Raw genomic sequence first — 16,515 nt, 5'->3', positions numbered from 1 at the left:
TATAAAATTCCATTGCTGTTCTGATCCTGTTTGCTGTGACTGTACGTACAGTTTGGTATGTATGTCAGTGCATTTGTAAATCTGAGAAACCGCTGTTCGACATGGTGATTCTGAACACATGGCGATGTGTAATGATCAGGGCGCGCTGCATTATTGATGAGCCATCTGTCAAAGCTGAGGAGCTGTCTGAGGGCTGATTTTTAGAGAGGAAGGCTTCTCTCCTCGCTGACCTCCATCGAAAAGGCAGAAAGAAGCTAAGCTGGTATTTTATCCTTTTCCAAAAACATTTAATGCAAGCCTGCTTTGCACTTATACAACCCCAAGTCCAAAATAGTTGGAACACTGTTTATAACATTAATTAAAACAGAATGCAATGATCCTTTTTGACCTATATTCAACTGAATACCGCACAAATGCATAATATTTAATGGTCAAACTAATGAACTGTATTGTTTCTTTGTAAATATACACTAATTCTGAATTTTATGCCTTCAACATGTTCCAGAAAGTTGGGACAGGGGCATGTTTACCTCTGTGATACATCACCTTTTCTTTTAACAACAGTCAGTAAGCATTTAGGGAACTGAGGACACTGGTTGTTGAAGTTTTGAAAGTGAAATTCTTTCCTATTCTTGCTTGACATACAGTCCAGGGTTTCTGTTGTTGAATTGAAAATGTGTGGCACATTATGAAGCGTACTTCATAATGTGCCACACATTTTTAGTGAGAGACAGGTCTGGACTGCAGGTAGGTCAGTCTAGTACCCGAACTCTTTTACTACAAAACCACGCTGTTGTAACATGTGTAGAATGTGTCTTGGCATTTTCTTGCTGGGGTGTTTCTAAAAAAGACATTGTCTAGATGACAACATATGTTGCTCCAAAACCTGTATGGGGCTTTCACAGATGTGACACTTACCCATGATGCCATGGGCATTAACACACCCCCATACCATCACAGATGCTGGCTCTTCAAGGTAACTGGTAACAAACTGGCTGGTCCTTTTCCTCTTTAGCCTGGAGGTCACGACGTTCATGATTTCCAAATGTGGACTCATCAGACCACAGCACACTTTGCATCAGTCCATCTCAGATGAGCTCAGGCCCAGAGAAGTTTGCAGCATGAACTTGTTTTTGTACATGCAGCGAGAAACTGTATTTACCGACAAGGGTTTTCCGAAGATTTCCCCAATCCATGCAGTATCTTATATACAATTATGTGGGGTTTTTAATGTGTTTTTTAAAATTGGGGATGTATAAATCAATGTTTCATAGCTCATGCTGTCTCACATTTAAACTGTGCATGTATGGTTTAGCAGTTTCAGTTTCACCTTTCCCAGTATGTTTGTTTGTACAGATTACAAACTTCCTGTTTAACTTTCCAAATCAAAGGCAGCAGAGTCAGTAAATTTATCGACGCCCCTCCCGTTCAGTTTATTTAACATCACAGAAAATCCATTTTTAGTCATGCTCATGTCGCCCCATGTTGTTTTATTGAAACCAGCTTGAACTGAATCTGTCAAGCCTGTGCAAAATGTAAACAATGTCCTTGAAATCCAAATATCCGAATTGGCAGGACTAAATGAGAGGTTAGCGTGCCTGTTGACGCAAATGGCAAAGTGATTAATCCCAGACTGTGAAGAGTCAGTGAAACAAGGCTGTATTGAATGCAGCGCAGCCACTGGTTACACACACAGGTATAAATAATAAAGACTGAACTCCTGAACTGCGTGTGTTAAGTGCTGAGGTTGGTCAATGTTAGCCTTGGCACACCAGAGGAGTCTGGAGCACGGCCATATGCACTTCATAGTGTTTACTGGTATTATGGGTTGGCAGGGTGACCAGTGGAGGGAGAGACTGTCATGTAATTACAGTCCCAAAGTTTGATCCCCACAACAAGCAAATTGGTGCTTTTATTTATACTTTTCTCAACTGAATTTTACATGATCGTTTTGTTTATTGACATTCATAACACCGAACACCTAAAACCCATTATACCGATTATGATCAAACTAACTATTATTTCAAAAATGTGAGGGATTTCTTCAGAGATGATGTTTGATTTTCAGCCACCCACAGCTTCTGCAGTTTTCAGTGACTATAATGTTCATAGCCAGAAAAATACTGTATAATTTAAACTCTGTTGCAGTCCAGTGACATAGGTTATTTCTCAGGGGAATCAAGGAGGAGTTGTTGACAATGAAAATGAAAGTATGATTCTGTATTCTCGTTATAATAAAAGTTAGAGGTAAAAAGCACCATATTGCAGAGTTATTTTGCAAAATATCTTCACAAACCTCTTCATACTGTAGTTTTGTTAGCACTGGTATTCAAACTTAGAGCAGAAATTTACAAAGTATGTCCAAGTAAAGAGGCCTGCAGCTCTCCCACAGACAACACACACTATAGGACAGTATGAGGGGCCCAAGGTTTAATTAAAAACTATATTTTGATGACAACATGTAGCATCAGTGTAATAGCCATGTCAAAAGGCAGCATCAGCAGCCATATAACTGCTAAATACAGCTGCTTATGCTGCACTGTCAACCAACCAGAGATTTGTCCTTGCAATATGCAGTTCATTTTAATTCAGGCAGCAAATAACAGACATAACTCATCTGTCACTGCTGAGATATTGCAACCTGCTGTTGACATTTATTTACTTTTTCTTTTATAAATCGGGTTAAACCTTTATTTCCCTGGACAGCTTTATTGATATTAACAATCTCAGCTTCGGAAGGGCGAGGCAGAACTGAGGGTACAACATCACTCTGTAAAAAAAAACGTTACTTAGATAGAAATAAAAAAGAATGAGCCAACATTTTCCAAGCACATTAGCAAGTTTAGACAACTTTTTGGCATTTCAAGTTGGAAAAACTAAATAATATACTGTGCATGTAGACTAAAACTTGTGTAGAGCCTGTATAAAAGCCAAGAAAATCAACCAACTTTGTTAAAGTCAGCAAATGTCTCAAATCAAATCTGGGAGAAAGTAAACAGCAGCATCAAGAAAAGTGATGATGATGATATTGTTAACTTCTTCACATAAAAAGTTCAAAATCAACTTTCACTGCTTTTTTCAAGCATCACTGATGTAAACACACAGTCCACCTCCATGCGTGTCTTGCATGTTGCATCCTGTCAGTTTTGAATTCCCACCCATCAAGTGCAACAGCTTGATCCAGAATGTCCTGGTGGAGCAGGTCACAACAATCTTGATTTCCTGCTGCTTGGCCAGCCTAAATCCAATTTTGTCCACTTCATTTTCCTGGCCAGCCATGAACCAGGAACAGCCAGGTCAGCATGGATCTTGTCCCGGTTCTCATCCTGGGGTGTTCTAACAACCCATGGCGGTACTTGGTCTGGCTGATCTGACTGGGTCTGCATGTGCCCCTGTCGCCATGCCTCAAATAAAGCCAGTAGTGGTTGGATGTTTAGGTATAACTTGGACAAAGAAAATTTCATGATATGATGATGATGTCTCAGGGACTAAAATAATCAGTTTCTTCTTTCTCTGTCTCATTCTACCAGGTATGACTTTGTGGAGATAGAGGATCTGACTGAGAAGACCATCCTGGGTCGCTGGTGTGGGTCCCAGTCAGCACCAGCTAGTCACACTTCGCAGGGAAGTCAGATCAGGATCCGCTTCATCTCTGATGAGTACTTCCCCTCTGAGCCGGGATTCAGCATCCGCTACTCTCTTCTTCCTGTGGTACGTACATTATCCATGGTCAGGGGTTTTCCCATAAAAAGTTATTTTTATCTAGTCTTTCTCCCCCTTTGAGAAATTTTGGATCTGTGCATCAAGATGGCTAGAATTAGCATTAAGGACCTTTTACCACCCTGACAGCCACCTATCTGCAAGAGCTTTGCGCCAAAAGTGTTTTTAAAAGCAGCTTTTGACGCTGCTGTCCAAGGCTACGATGACAGAGAGGTGCTTCTGTGAATGCCATAGCATTGGTACACTCAAAAGTCGACAAGACAAGCTATACGAGCTTACAAAACTGTATATAATGTGAAAAGTTAGGAGGGAAAAACATGGCTCCGTCATGTAAATAATTCACCAAGGAAGTAGTCTTCAATCATCGTCTCCACATGCAGAATATATTCTTTTTCCTTGTATGTGGCTAGCTCCATGTTGTACAGCTGTGGGTACTCAGTAGCCAGTATTATCAGTTTCTCCATGTTCACTTTGTTATGACCTGCGGTGCCTCCTGTTTTCGCGATGTTTGCCCCCTTCTATTTGATTGGCCAAAGCCAACCAGCAACCACTAGAAGTTCTACACGGTTAACATTGAATGGCAGAAATCTGCAAAATCTGTGTGTGTTCACATAGATGACAACCACTCACTACTATGGTTGAAACCACTTCCCTTCTGCCACCTTCTCCTTCACTGAAATGGCCATTAGAGAACAGATAAGGGAGATTCAATCGCAAGCTCAGACCCAGATGACTTACATACTCCAACATTCCCCAATGGTAAATATAGTTAGCATCTTGTATTTGTTCCTGTTGCTTGTTAGCTTGTACCTGTCAATGGCCAACACAGCTAATGCTAACTCTTGCTTTCTGTATGACAAATCCACTTTGTGCTGGGTGATTCAGGTTTCTTTGCCTGTGTAAAACATATTAGACAACAATAAGCTTTCAGCTTTGTTAAATGCCAAATCTAGTTTGCCCATTTGAATTTCAGATATAGTGATAAACTTTGCACAGATACAAGTAAGTATACCCAAAGTTTTGGACCACATGAATGTAAGAAAAAGACTATATTTAATGTAGAGGAATGTGCATTGTAAGTAGTTGAGCACTTAGCTGTCAAAGCATTTCTCTGCCTCCATCTCCAACTTCAGGGAGTTCACATGGCAGTGAGCAGTGTCTCTCCATGTAAGCCAAATTAAAGTAATTTACTTGTTACATAACATGGCGTCTTAATTTGCAATCATGCTTATGCTTATGTGTACCCACGGTTTTAAACATCATTGGGGAGAAATTATATTTAAGCACTTTGGAACATCTGGCACCTGTACGATCATTTATTTTAGTTATGCAGACACACACACACACACACACAAGCCAGAGCATCTCATACACTTAAACACAAACAAAACAAAGTCTCTGCAATGACAGTGGTGAGTACAACCAAATTGCCATCCTTCCTTCAATGATTAAAATGGTAATTTTATGTAATGGGCCCTGGAATAGTTCTTAAATGTTAGACAGTGCACAACAAATCAAAATATATCCACTTCAATTGGTTTTAAACGGGTAATTTTCTCATTTTCGGTGGCTGATGTAGTTTCCAATTGCAAGAAATCAAACAGTTCTGTTCTATATTGCTGTTCTATATACCCTCTGAACCTGTGCTGTATCTATAGATCCAGTCAGATGACAAGACGAGGTGTCCTGATGGTGTTGCTCGAGACTGAGATGGAGAAAATAAGTGGTTTCACATTCACAAAGAGGTCCTCTGACCCTTGGGGGGGGGGGGATCCATTCAAGCCCCTAAAATGAAAGTAGGAATTAAGAGATAGAAGTGCTTTTTGTGTAGAAAATGGTCGCGCTGCTGTCTGCCCATTTCATTTTCAGTTCGCATTTTATCATCACATACAGTAGTTCAAACATAATATCCCCTTTTATGTGTTTTTTTTTTTTTTTTTACAGTACCCCACTTCACAAAGAAACCCATGTTATTTTATTCTATACTTAGGACTCAGATATATTTCTGGGAACAAAACACAACCAGTCCTCTTTTCTGCTCTTTCCTGTTATTTCTCCATTTCAGTTGTCTTTGCCTATAACAAGGACTATAATCACTACTTCCATCCCACGCTAATCTTTGTCTCCATTCACCTTTTAGACTTTTGGCAGATGCTTATCCAATAAAATTTAGAGTCTGTGCACAGCAAAAGCTTTAACTCATTCAGTACATCACCAGCTTTGCTTAAGACCAGTGAAGAGACCAAAAGTCAAGCAACAAATGCAGCCCTTAGCTTTGTGTCACAAGCTGGATCAAGTATAACAAAAAAAATATGAGCTAAATATTAAAGCTTTAGCATTTTGGAATTTAAATATCTAAAAATGTTAGACCTATGCTATATATTTTGCTAAGTTGTGTACTTACATTGTTATAGCCTCTCAGAACACACAGAATACGTGGCGTACATCAGTGACAAAGGATGTTGGCAGATGTTAAACAAAAGGAAGACAATGACTTCTTGATCTACAACTAAAACAGTACGCTGAAATATGTTTTAACATTTTAATCAATGTAGAAACAAAGTATTAATCCATACGTGATCAGCACTGCCTACTTTTACAATGGGATCTGAGTTTTGGGAGGCTCCGTTGGAATCCAGAAACATAATGTCGGCTGCCTGGTTGTGTAGAGAGGGGAATCCCTGACCCCTGAGTAATCATTTTAAACCAAACCATGATCTTTCCATAACTATAACCAGGTGTTTTTTTTAATCCCTAAACCTCTTAACCACAGTGTTGTTAAATTATAAAACACAATCTCAGTCTCAGAGTTTCACAAATCTTTGACTCCTTTCTAGACATGACATGGCCACCTGGTTGTGATCTTTATCATTTTACAGCTAAACAGGACACTAAATTACAATTCTACAACCATTCCAAGTGAGAAATAGGCAAAACCATAACATAATCTTAATCATATTTGATCAGTACAGTCTAGTTTGATGAGATTTGGACTGGACGAACTCACTGAGAATGACTTGTCAGTCACACAGTAGCCCTGCCCTAAAGCATGCCCTGCTTTATTGTCTATTTTACTCCAAATAGGAACATCATTTACAAAACGAAACTGAGACATAAATGCATTAAGACACTGTTTACCGAGGCCATAAATCAAGTTAGAAGTAGTATTTTTGTATTAGACTCAATCAGACTTCTTTTTCGCAGCCAGCAGAGTCGCCCCCAGCTGGCTATTAGAAAGAATAGAAGAAGGTTTAAGGCACTTTTGTATTGGATTCATTTTTCAACCCAGAGGCTTGGTCTACTTCTTCTTCTACTCTCTGCAGCAATACATATTAAAGCAAGCTTAAATATTGTGTGGTTAAAGTGTGGAGCTAAAGCACCAATATTCACCAAATTTTAATCAATAAATTGGCTTGTTTTTTTTCTAGTTTGGAGGAAGGGGATATTTTGTTCTATTATTCTCTAACCCAGTGTTTCCCAACCCTGGTCCTCAAGTACCACTGCCCTGCATGTTTTAGATGTTTCCCTGCTCGAACACACCTGATTCAAATGATCAGGTTTTTTTCAGGCTTCTGCAGAGGCTTGATGACAAGCTGATCATTTGAATCAGCTGTGTTGGAGCAGGGAAACATCTAAAACATGCAGGGCAGGGGTACTTGAGGACCAGGGTTGAGAAACACTGTTTTAGATGATTCCCTGCTCCAACACAGCTGATTCAAATGATCAGCTTGTCATCAATCCTCTGCAGAAGCCTGATAATGACCTGATCATTTGAATCATCTGTGTTGGAGCAGAGAAATATCTAAAACATGAAGGGCAGGGGTCCCTGAGGACCAGGAAATCTTGCAGATTTCATTTTCAGTTGACACCAAAGCTACAGTTAGCAGTTAACTTAAAATTAGGGAACCGAAGCTAAAACAAAAGTAGTGTAAAAGCAGGACAGTATGGTAATGAATGTTGATAACCCTCTCCAGAGAACACTTCCCTGACTACAGTAAAAATGTTGCAAAAGCCATATTCGTCTTGATCCATATTCTTCCCTTTCCCCGTTGTTTTTCACTCGCTTTGTTCTGTCCTGATCTTTAGACCACACACACGCACAGAATCCCTTCGCCCCTGCTCCCGTCACTGACAAAAGCCCTGAGATAAACTGAAGAGACAACCGCCATGTTTTAACCTGTCATGTTTTAGTTCTGTTCACTTGCTTTAAGTAAACAGCTCCACTCCTCATTAATCCCTAATGGCCTGCAGCACTGTGAAATCTGAACAGCACACATAGGCATACGAGGTCACTGATGGTGCTTTGTATTCTCTCTGTAACTTTTTTCTCTGCTTCAAACGCTTTCTTGTTCTTTTATTCCTGGTTCACGTTGTTTCTGCATTCTGCCTTTCCCCTCCAAAACCAAACAACACTGTTGATAGCAGCACATATTGACATATGATTCACATGAATGGAGGATTGACATGCTGAAAACATATTACAAGTGTCGTCCTGAGGGTCAAAACGGTATTTCTTAAAATAGCAAAGCGAAACGTCAGTCATTACATGCACTAACTCCCCGTGGTAGAGTCAATCAATATTGTTGAATTATCACAGACCACTCCGTTATTGCAAAGAAGGTTGGTCAGTCAATCTCCAGTAATGATACTTCTTAAATTGTCCTGTATATGAAGAGACTGCAGCAGTTTGTGATGTTGGGGCTACAAGCAACACCTTGCTTTATCTAATGGAGATGGATCAATCCAATAAGACACTCTCACAAGAAGTTACCCGATTCCAAAATCCCTGAAGTGAAGAGAAGTGTCATCCAGTGATCAATTTTTACTTTATTTGAGCGGCGGTTTGTATAGTGAGGACTTCAAAGGGTGCTATGTGTATTTACACATTAATCATTGTATTCACTGCAGGGCTGGGGATCCTTCCAGTACCGCCAAGCCAAGTCAAATCAGACTTTTAGTGCATAAACAAGAACATGCCTGAAAGGGTTTTATAATTTATATAACTTACCACACCCTCTATTCTTAGACCCATGATTTGGATAAGGAAAACTCCCCAGTAGTTCTTTAATATGAAAAATAAAAAAGAAGAAAGAATGAAGAAACCTCAGGAAGACCAACAGAGGGATCTCTTTTCTAGGACTGACAGATGTGTAATATTTCATATTCACAGAACAGAATTAACAATGTTAATGTTAAAAGCACACCTCATAATTTCTTGAAAAAAAATTACATGAAAGTGTTTAGTGTACTTACTTAAATTAAAAGAAAATCTATAATATTTACATATATGATATTTCTGTATTGTATATTAAAATGAAAATGGGTTGCATATTGATGAATAAATTTATCTTAAGATAACTTTTCAGTCTTTAATTAGTGTATTTAACAATGTATTTCTCATTGTGGTAGACAATGCAGATTGTATCATGAAATTCAGTATATTTATAAATTATAAAGGGATTTGCAAATAAGTGATATTTTATACCTTCTTTATCTTATTTGATACACACATTTTCAACACAATTAAAGGTTTTAAAAAAAGATTGTTTAAATACAATAAATATTCATATTGAAATATTAGTAACAAAATATCTGTTATTCTTGCAGTAACTTTTTTTCAAAATTAGGAAAGATTTTCCTGCCGAAAACAGACAAGCTACTACATGCAGGCAGCCATGTTGGATTTTGCACTCAGAGGCTGGCTGCTGCTTGCAGTGCATTTATAATCCACTACAGGGCAGGAGACATGTCTCAGATTACACACCGCAGGTTTTTCAGGAAAGTATTGATTATACTGAGGTCATATTGAGATCTCAGAAACTCATGCATCAAGTATGATACAACAGTGTTATAGGGCTGGACTATGTAGATATTGCAAACACGAATCTGAAAAGACATCAGATACCAAAACAATGCTGAAATTTAAATTTCTGTGTCTATAAAACTAATTTAAGACAAGAAGTCCAAGTTAAATGTTGTCTCAAGACGAGCAGACTGCAGTATTAAGGTAATGCAGTTATCATCACAGCCCTATCAGTACCCAGCTCTGTTAATCGTTTTGCTAGCTAGTTATGTAATGGTATGCTATATCACATTATAGTTTTAAGAAATATTACATTTTCAGAAATATTTTGATGTGAATGTAAAACTCCCTCAAAGCTGTGGATGTTTTGGAATTTAAGAGTCAAACTGAATTATTTTCGCAGTAGAATGAAACTGTTGTGACCACTATGGTGTTCAAATGTCGGCCACTAACTATGTGATGGAACAAGAGACCGAGTTTGTCTTTCATATTCGAACACGAGAAGGTGCGGAAACCATAAGGGGGGGAAAGGAAGCTTTGGCCTCTGCACGTTCAGTCTGGCTTCCCTTTGAACTTTCCTCTGTCAGAGGAGGAGCACGCTAGAACAGCAGCACTCTGTTTCCTCTGTGGTCAACCAGCAGCTACTGGAACCTCATGCCACGCAGGGGCCAGCACTTTAGTTTATATTTAAACAAGCAATAATTCCTCCATGCCACTTCCATGGAATGGAAGGGGAGAAAAAAAAATAAGACCCGGTCTGTAATTCACAGGAAGAGATTTCAGGAAAAGTGAAAGGGCCGAGGCGAAGAGGTTGTTAAAACATAGATGAGAAGGAGTCTGTTGAATGGAGCATTATGGGGTGTTGAGTGGTGGGTTAAAGGAGCAAACAAATCATACATCATTGTCTCTGAGAGGTTCCAATCCTGAATGTAACCCCACTACAAAGATCACTCCACCAGCTTCGTTTATTTTAATAGTTTGAATGGAGTTCCACACACTCAGACTTGAGTAGACAGAGATAGGACAAAAGAAAAAAAAAAGCAGTGAAATCCTACTTAAAGCGCATGATAATGACTGGCAAAGTCATGCAGGAGGCTTACCGTTGGCATGATGAAACTGAGGTCTGTTTTTACACCAACCTCAATTGCAGTGTGTGGCGTGTAGTGAGAGAAAAAAGCACTTCATTCACGCACAGCAGCCCTTGTAGCTTACTCAAAGCTCTCTTGTGCAAGGAAGTGGTTTGCGACTCCATGTAAAAGAGAAGATATTGTTTTCCAGAGCTCTCCCAGGATGCTATTTCAGAAGTTTCATCTCAACATAGTTAGCTGAACCTGTCATTTCAGTTACCAGAAATAAGAGCGTGTGGTTGGGCTGCGTAAGAACAAAGGGTGCTGGAAATGAGGTAATCACAGCTTGGAAACAAGGTTATTTCTTGAGGGGCAGGGGGTTCAGAGGGTTTGCCAGTGATAAGAGGTACAGTATGTTACAAGCTTTCACACTTTGATTCTGTCACTGGAAGAATAAAAGCACATTCAGCTCATTTTAACATTTAAAAAGCAAGCGTTCCTTTTGAAACATAGTTGTGCATTGCAAAACTTGTAAAATACCCTGCTGCTGCCTGTGTGTATTTCTGTTTCTGCTCATATTGTTATGTTCACAGCTGCACAGTGAACAGTTATATGAGGTACTTAGTCAGGGTATTTCAGTGGATGGCAGTCAACATGCCCCTCAGTTTAGGGAGGGAGCAGGAGTGGGAATCTAAGCAATGTACTGTGGTGGACAGGGTATGCAGTAAAATATATTTCAGCCACATAAAAAAGGGCCACCTAAATAAAATCAATATAATTTTAAGGAGACACCATATTTAGAAGATTTTCATCACTTTTTGCTGCCATCAGACAGCCTTTTCATAGGGGAGTCTGTTGTTATATAAGTCAAATATTGCTCTTTCCAAAGCCACCAGACTTCATTGGCAAAATCAGTCATTTTACCTCATAGAACACAGGAGTTGCCAGTCTACCATTCTCTCGACCTGGTAGTTTGTCTGTATTATTGTGTTACTTCTGTGAATCCAAACTAACCTTTTAAAACACCAAAGTCACACAGAACACACAACGCAACACAGACAAACTAACCGATTGAGGCAGTGTTAGACAACAGCCACTCCCATGTTCTGCTGGGTAAAATTACTGATTTTGCCAATGAAGTCTGGTTGAGCAAGATAAAGTGATATTTGGCATGCAGTACTGTGGTTTCCAGTCAGAAAAGGTTCTCTGATGACAAGGAAAATGTTTAAAATATAATCTACATGTAAAGGTGACGCAGAGGGTTTTGTTATTTAATGTAGTTTGAGTCTCTAACAGAATCCTATAATGTTTAAATGTACCTAGCCTTACGCTATTCTGTTATATACCTTCAAGACTTCTTACATACAAAAGGCCTCATTCTAAACTACACACTGTTGCCTAGTAACACTAACACACTGCACTGGCCTTTATGTAGGGGACTATTGGATTCAGGACATTCTTTTCACTGTGTACCTGTCTTGTCAGTGTCAGCTTTTGGGCAACAAGCAGTGTTGCACATGTGTTTGCCTTTGGTAAGTAACTGTCAGACATCCAGACACAAAGAAAACACCTGTAATAGGATCTGGACTGGCCTGGTGTCTCGGGGGCCAAGGTCCATCTGTCATCTCAACTTGTTATGTCAAATCTGCATCCCGTCCATTCCAAGGCTTTGTTAGATTCCACTCATTTTGCTCGATTTATTTCAAATTTATGTTCCTTAAACTGTTTCAATAACACACAAATGGCAACAAAGGGGCAGTTTCTGAGTTATGTTCATTAAAAACAGACTTTTTCTGTTTACTAGCTAAAATTCATGCATCATAGATCTAAATATGTCAAATCAAAGTCACTTATATACTGAGGCTGCCACTGAGCCTAATCCGAAAGTCTTGTTTTTTTTGTCAACTACTGTATGTGTTCATGCATGACATCTTTATTTGTGAAACTTGACACACAGATACTGCTCTGAATTCATGCCAGCTTCAATTCGGTGGTCCATTTAAGTACTTTGTTGGTGAAATTTTTAAATGGGAGCTCTCATCTGCTACTTAAAGCTTTATTCACACCGTCTTGATGTGTCTCTGAAGGATTGCTTGGCTTCTCTATCTGAAGCTGAGCTTGCAGAGCGCCGCTAATTGGGGGAGTGTTGCACCGTCGACATTCACAAGCTGTTAATGGCTTCCAGTCCACGCTGTTGGCCACTGCCAAGGCTCAACTAATAAGAATCACAGCTTTCTTCTGTTGTCTGGAAATACAGCTCAGAGAAACGACTGCTCACTTCACTCTTACTTATACTTCTATGACATGAGCGGTCCTTTCTCCACAAATATTCCTTTCACATTTGCGTCTGTTTATCTCGGTAGGTGCCAAATAAACCAAAGATATGTTCAGTGGTTATGGAGGCAGCCTCATTAGAATGAGTCAAATCTGTGGCATGAGCACAGCTGCGCATCAGCTGTATTTTTGTAGCCTGTGGTGCAGCCATGTCAAACCACTGGCATCTCATTTTAAAGTCAGCACCAAAAGGGACTTGGATTTCGAGTGTGCTGCTCAGACGTATAGTCACTAAATCTTATGGGTATTTCATATGTTACACCCATTATTCAGTGTAAAAATGCCAATAGCTGACCTGTTTTACTAATTAAAGGGAACCTTTTATGCTCTGTTTTCATTCTGGGATTCCATTAGAGTAGCTTTGCTTGATTCACAGTTCCAAAAACATCCTTATTTATCCCATACTGGTCATTTATGCAGCCCCTCAATTCACCCTCTGTTTGAAACAATCCGTTTTAGCTCCTGTCCCTTTAAGGCCTCCCTCCCTAAAAGTCAACTTTCTTCTAATTGGCCAACTTTCCATAAGCCTGCAGAAGGGCATGACCCATTTGAGCACTGCTGCAGGGCATCACTGATTACTGTGCGAAAACACAACTGTGTTCACAGATTGTGGTGAAACTTGATTGTATTTCCCAGAGAAAATTATTGCCTGATGTCCTCCGGCTGCTCTGCCTAAACTTTTGGCAACTTTTGGTACAGAGTTTTCTGACTGCCAAACAGATTACATATCGTTAGCAGATATTTTGGCCTCTAGTTGGCTAGTTAGCACAGAGATCGGTCTGGCTAGGGAAGACTACAGCATCCACTGCTTCCATCTTTGCATGGAAAATAGCAATATAGGGCACTGAATTCGATTAATTTACTCTTTATCACACCACAAATAAGACACTAGGTTGAAAAATGATAGAGGCAGATGGGCTATACCTGTGTCGCAGTGGTGTGCCCTTGTACTCTATCCCAGCATAAAGAAACCTTGAGCCTTGAACCTCGATAATTATATACAAGCAAACTTGTTTTAGCTGACTTTATGGTATTTAATGGAGAAAATATCTTCTGTTTTTTTTCTCTGTCCTCCGGCTGGTCTGCCTCAACTTTCTGTGATTTATGAAGTTACCTGATGGACAAAGCTTTACATGTTGTTAGCAGTTAGCTACTTTACCCACTAATTGTTAGTTAGCTCTTTGCAGTCGACTGTACTCGGACTGGGAGCTCAAACACTGGCAGGCTAACTAATAGTAGCAGTTGGAAACTTTATCAACAAGTAACAGATACCTGTCCATCAGAAACTCTGTAAATCACTGAGAGTTGGTGGCCAGAGGGGAAAACCAGAAAATATGAAACTCACAGTTGAATAACAGCAGAAGGAAAGATAAGGAAATACATGGCATGCAGTTAAAAGTAGAAAAAAATGTTAAAAACGTATTAAAAATGGTCTGAAATCTGTGCATCTTGTTCACAGGGATAACTGCTATATTTCCCTCATTATTTGATGCTTTGCCTTTATTTAATTGGAAAATCCAACATTGTAACTTTACATATATGACAGAAAATAAAGAAAAGCATAATAGTTTACCTGTGCCTTTAGTTGAGCTGAAACATGACTGTATCCATCTTAAATATTTCCGCCTTTTCTGATATCTGATATCTGCACTCTTCTGAAAAAAAAAAAAACACTGAAATAAATTATATAAGCCACTTGAGGGACAACTTTTGTCCAGGTGGTTTTACAGTGCCATGAATACTTGAGTTTTTAGCACAAGTAGTAAATAAGAATCAAGCCACAAATCCTTAAAATGCTAGTGCCACAGCCTCTGACGAAAGGAAAACTTTCCCCTTTCCAATCCCCGTTTCTCACTGGATTCCTTTCTAATTCACTCCTATAAATCATCAAAGGGAAGATACAGATTCCAGGAATCATTTTTTCTTTTCAAACATTTCTGCCTCTCCAAAAGCTTAAAGACCCAGCTGCCAGCAGCCGATGTTTTCAATGCTCTACAAGCTGCATTTTTTTTGTAAGTGTCACAATGTTGCCTTCTACCTGTCAGTCACAGAAGATTAGAGAGACCAGCGAGCTGACATGTTGGACAAACGCAGCGTCACAGGACTGAAAGGTTTAACAGATTAGCCTCTTCTCTCGTGGGAAGACCAACACCCCAGGTATCAATCTTCTCTGTGACTGCATGCTGCAGCCTGGAGGGCTGCGAGCTTGAAACAAATAATACTCCTGCCTACGGGAGCTAAAGGGACAAATGTTGTTATGCAAAGTGGGTGACAGAGATGTGATCACATTTGACAACTTAAAAAATGATGCCTTTCATTCACATTTGCCTCTCAACTTCAGTGCATGGAACAATTTCAGATAGAGTGAATATCATTATGTACCTTGTCGGTGTTCAGATGCCTGGTGATGCTATTTTTTTTCTCGACTAGAGATAAGAGAATTAAGCTGAGGCAGGTACAGACCCAACATTCCCGCAGTGTTGGCCTCAGTTAAAAACTGGGCTGCCTGGTGGAATATTTGATTAAAATATTATTTTGTCTTATATCAAGGATGGAACATTAATGATAAGCCCTCAGCTAAAGACATGAAAGAGAAATGGGAAAAGGAGCTTAATATTAAAATTTCAGATAATGATTGGCCAAACATGGAGAGAATTCACTAAACATCAAATACACCAATTCATTCATTGCCTGACCGGCTAGAAGAAAACAATTTGTTTCTTTATTACCCAAGCAAGAATATGCATCATTTAGCCATTTAATTACTTACATATTTTTTTTTAGAAAAGTCAGAAAATAACAGCTTTTAAGTCCATCCTGAGAAGCTCCAGTTACAAGGATTTTATTACATTATGCTAGACTCATTTGAAGCACATAGGCTCTTCCTCAGACTCCTGTATCAGTCCTTGTAATATGTTTTTGATTCAGCACCTGGTCTAGTGGACTTAAAGATGTGCATGTCTTTTTCATCATTTTGCAGCCTGGCCTCACCAGGAAAATGGGCATATAGGTCATCCATACAAGCAGCTTGTTTTGACCCCATTTACATTTACTGCTAGTCAGCGACCCATAGCAGCTGTAATACTTATGGAGGAAATCAAGTGATGTCGTATAAAAAGGGAGTATAGGGACATACATCACATTATTTTAACCCAAATCACAGTATTTTCCTAAACCTAAGTAGTTTAGCATGCCTAAACCTAATCCAACTATTATTGTTTCACAATGATAAGGATGTTTGATGTCAAGTGATTTCAGTAATGTACTCGAGGTCATAGGTGCCGACTTGAGTTGAACATTGTGGGGTCAAAAAATGTTATTCTAAATTAATGTCAAGTAATTGCGTCATGAGGGGTGGGGATTAATTTTCCCCAAAAATGACACATTTTCTATCCCGGGAACAGAGGCACACTATCCTAATGTTGTGCGTTCCAAACCTGATCGCTTCAGTGTTTCATCTGTTGGCAGAAGAAGTACATAATTTCAACATTTATCAACATTATGATGAACATATTATAAACTGTGTGTGCTAGGTGCAGCTTGACCTCCGCTGCAGCTGCATGTGAGGATGAAACGGCAAGTTCAGCCTGG

At 39.3% G+C, this 16,515-nt stretch overlaps 1 protein-coding gene across 2 annotated transcripts in view; it reads left to right on the top strand.

Moving 5' to 3' along the window:
- pdgfc (platelet derived growth factor c) overlaps positions 1-16,515 on the top strand; it is a 74,372-nt gene that overhangs the window by 52,190 nt on the left and 5,667 nt on the right. For both annotated transcript variants that reach the window (XM_084719720.1, XM_084719719.1), the window contains exon 3: positions 3,531-3,711. In XM_084719720.1, coding sequence (XP_084575846.1) covers positions 3,531-3,711 — 181 coding nt within the window. The remainder of the gene's footprint in view (positions 1-3,530; positions 3,712-16,515) is intronic.

The sequence above is a fragment of the Lutjanus erythropterus genome, chromosome 5 (assembly GCF_056507025.1).
Source record: "Lutjanus erythropterus isolate fLutEry1 chromosome 5, fLutEry1.hap2, whole genome shotgun sequence".
NCBI lineage: Eukaryota > Metazoa > Chordata > Actinopteri > Lutjaniformes > Lutjanidae > Lutjanus > Lutjanus erythropterus.
This window is presented reverse-complemented; position numbering and strand designations above follow the sequence as displayed.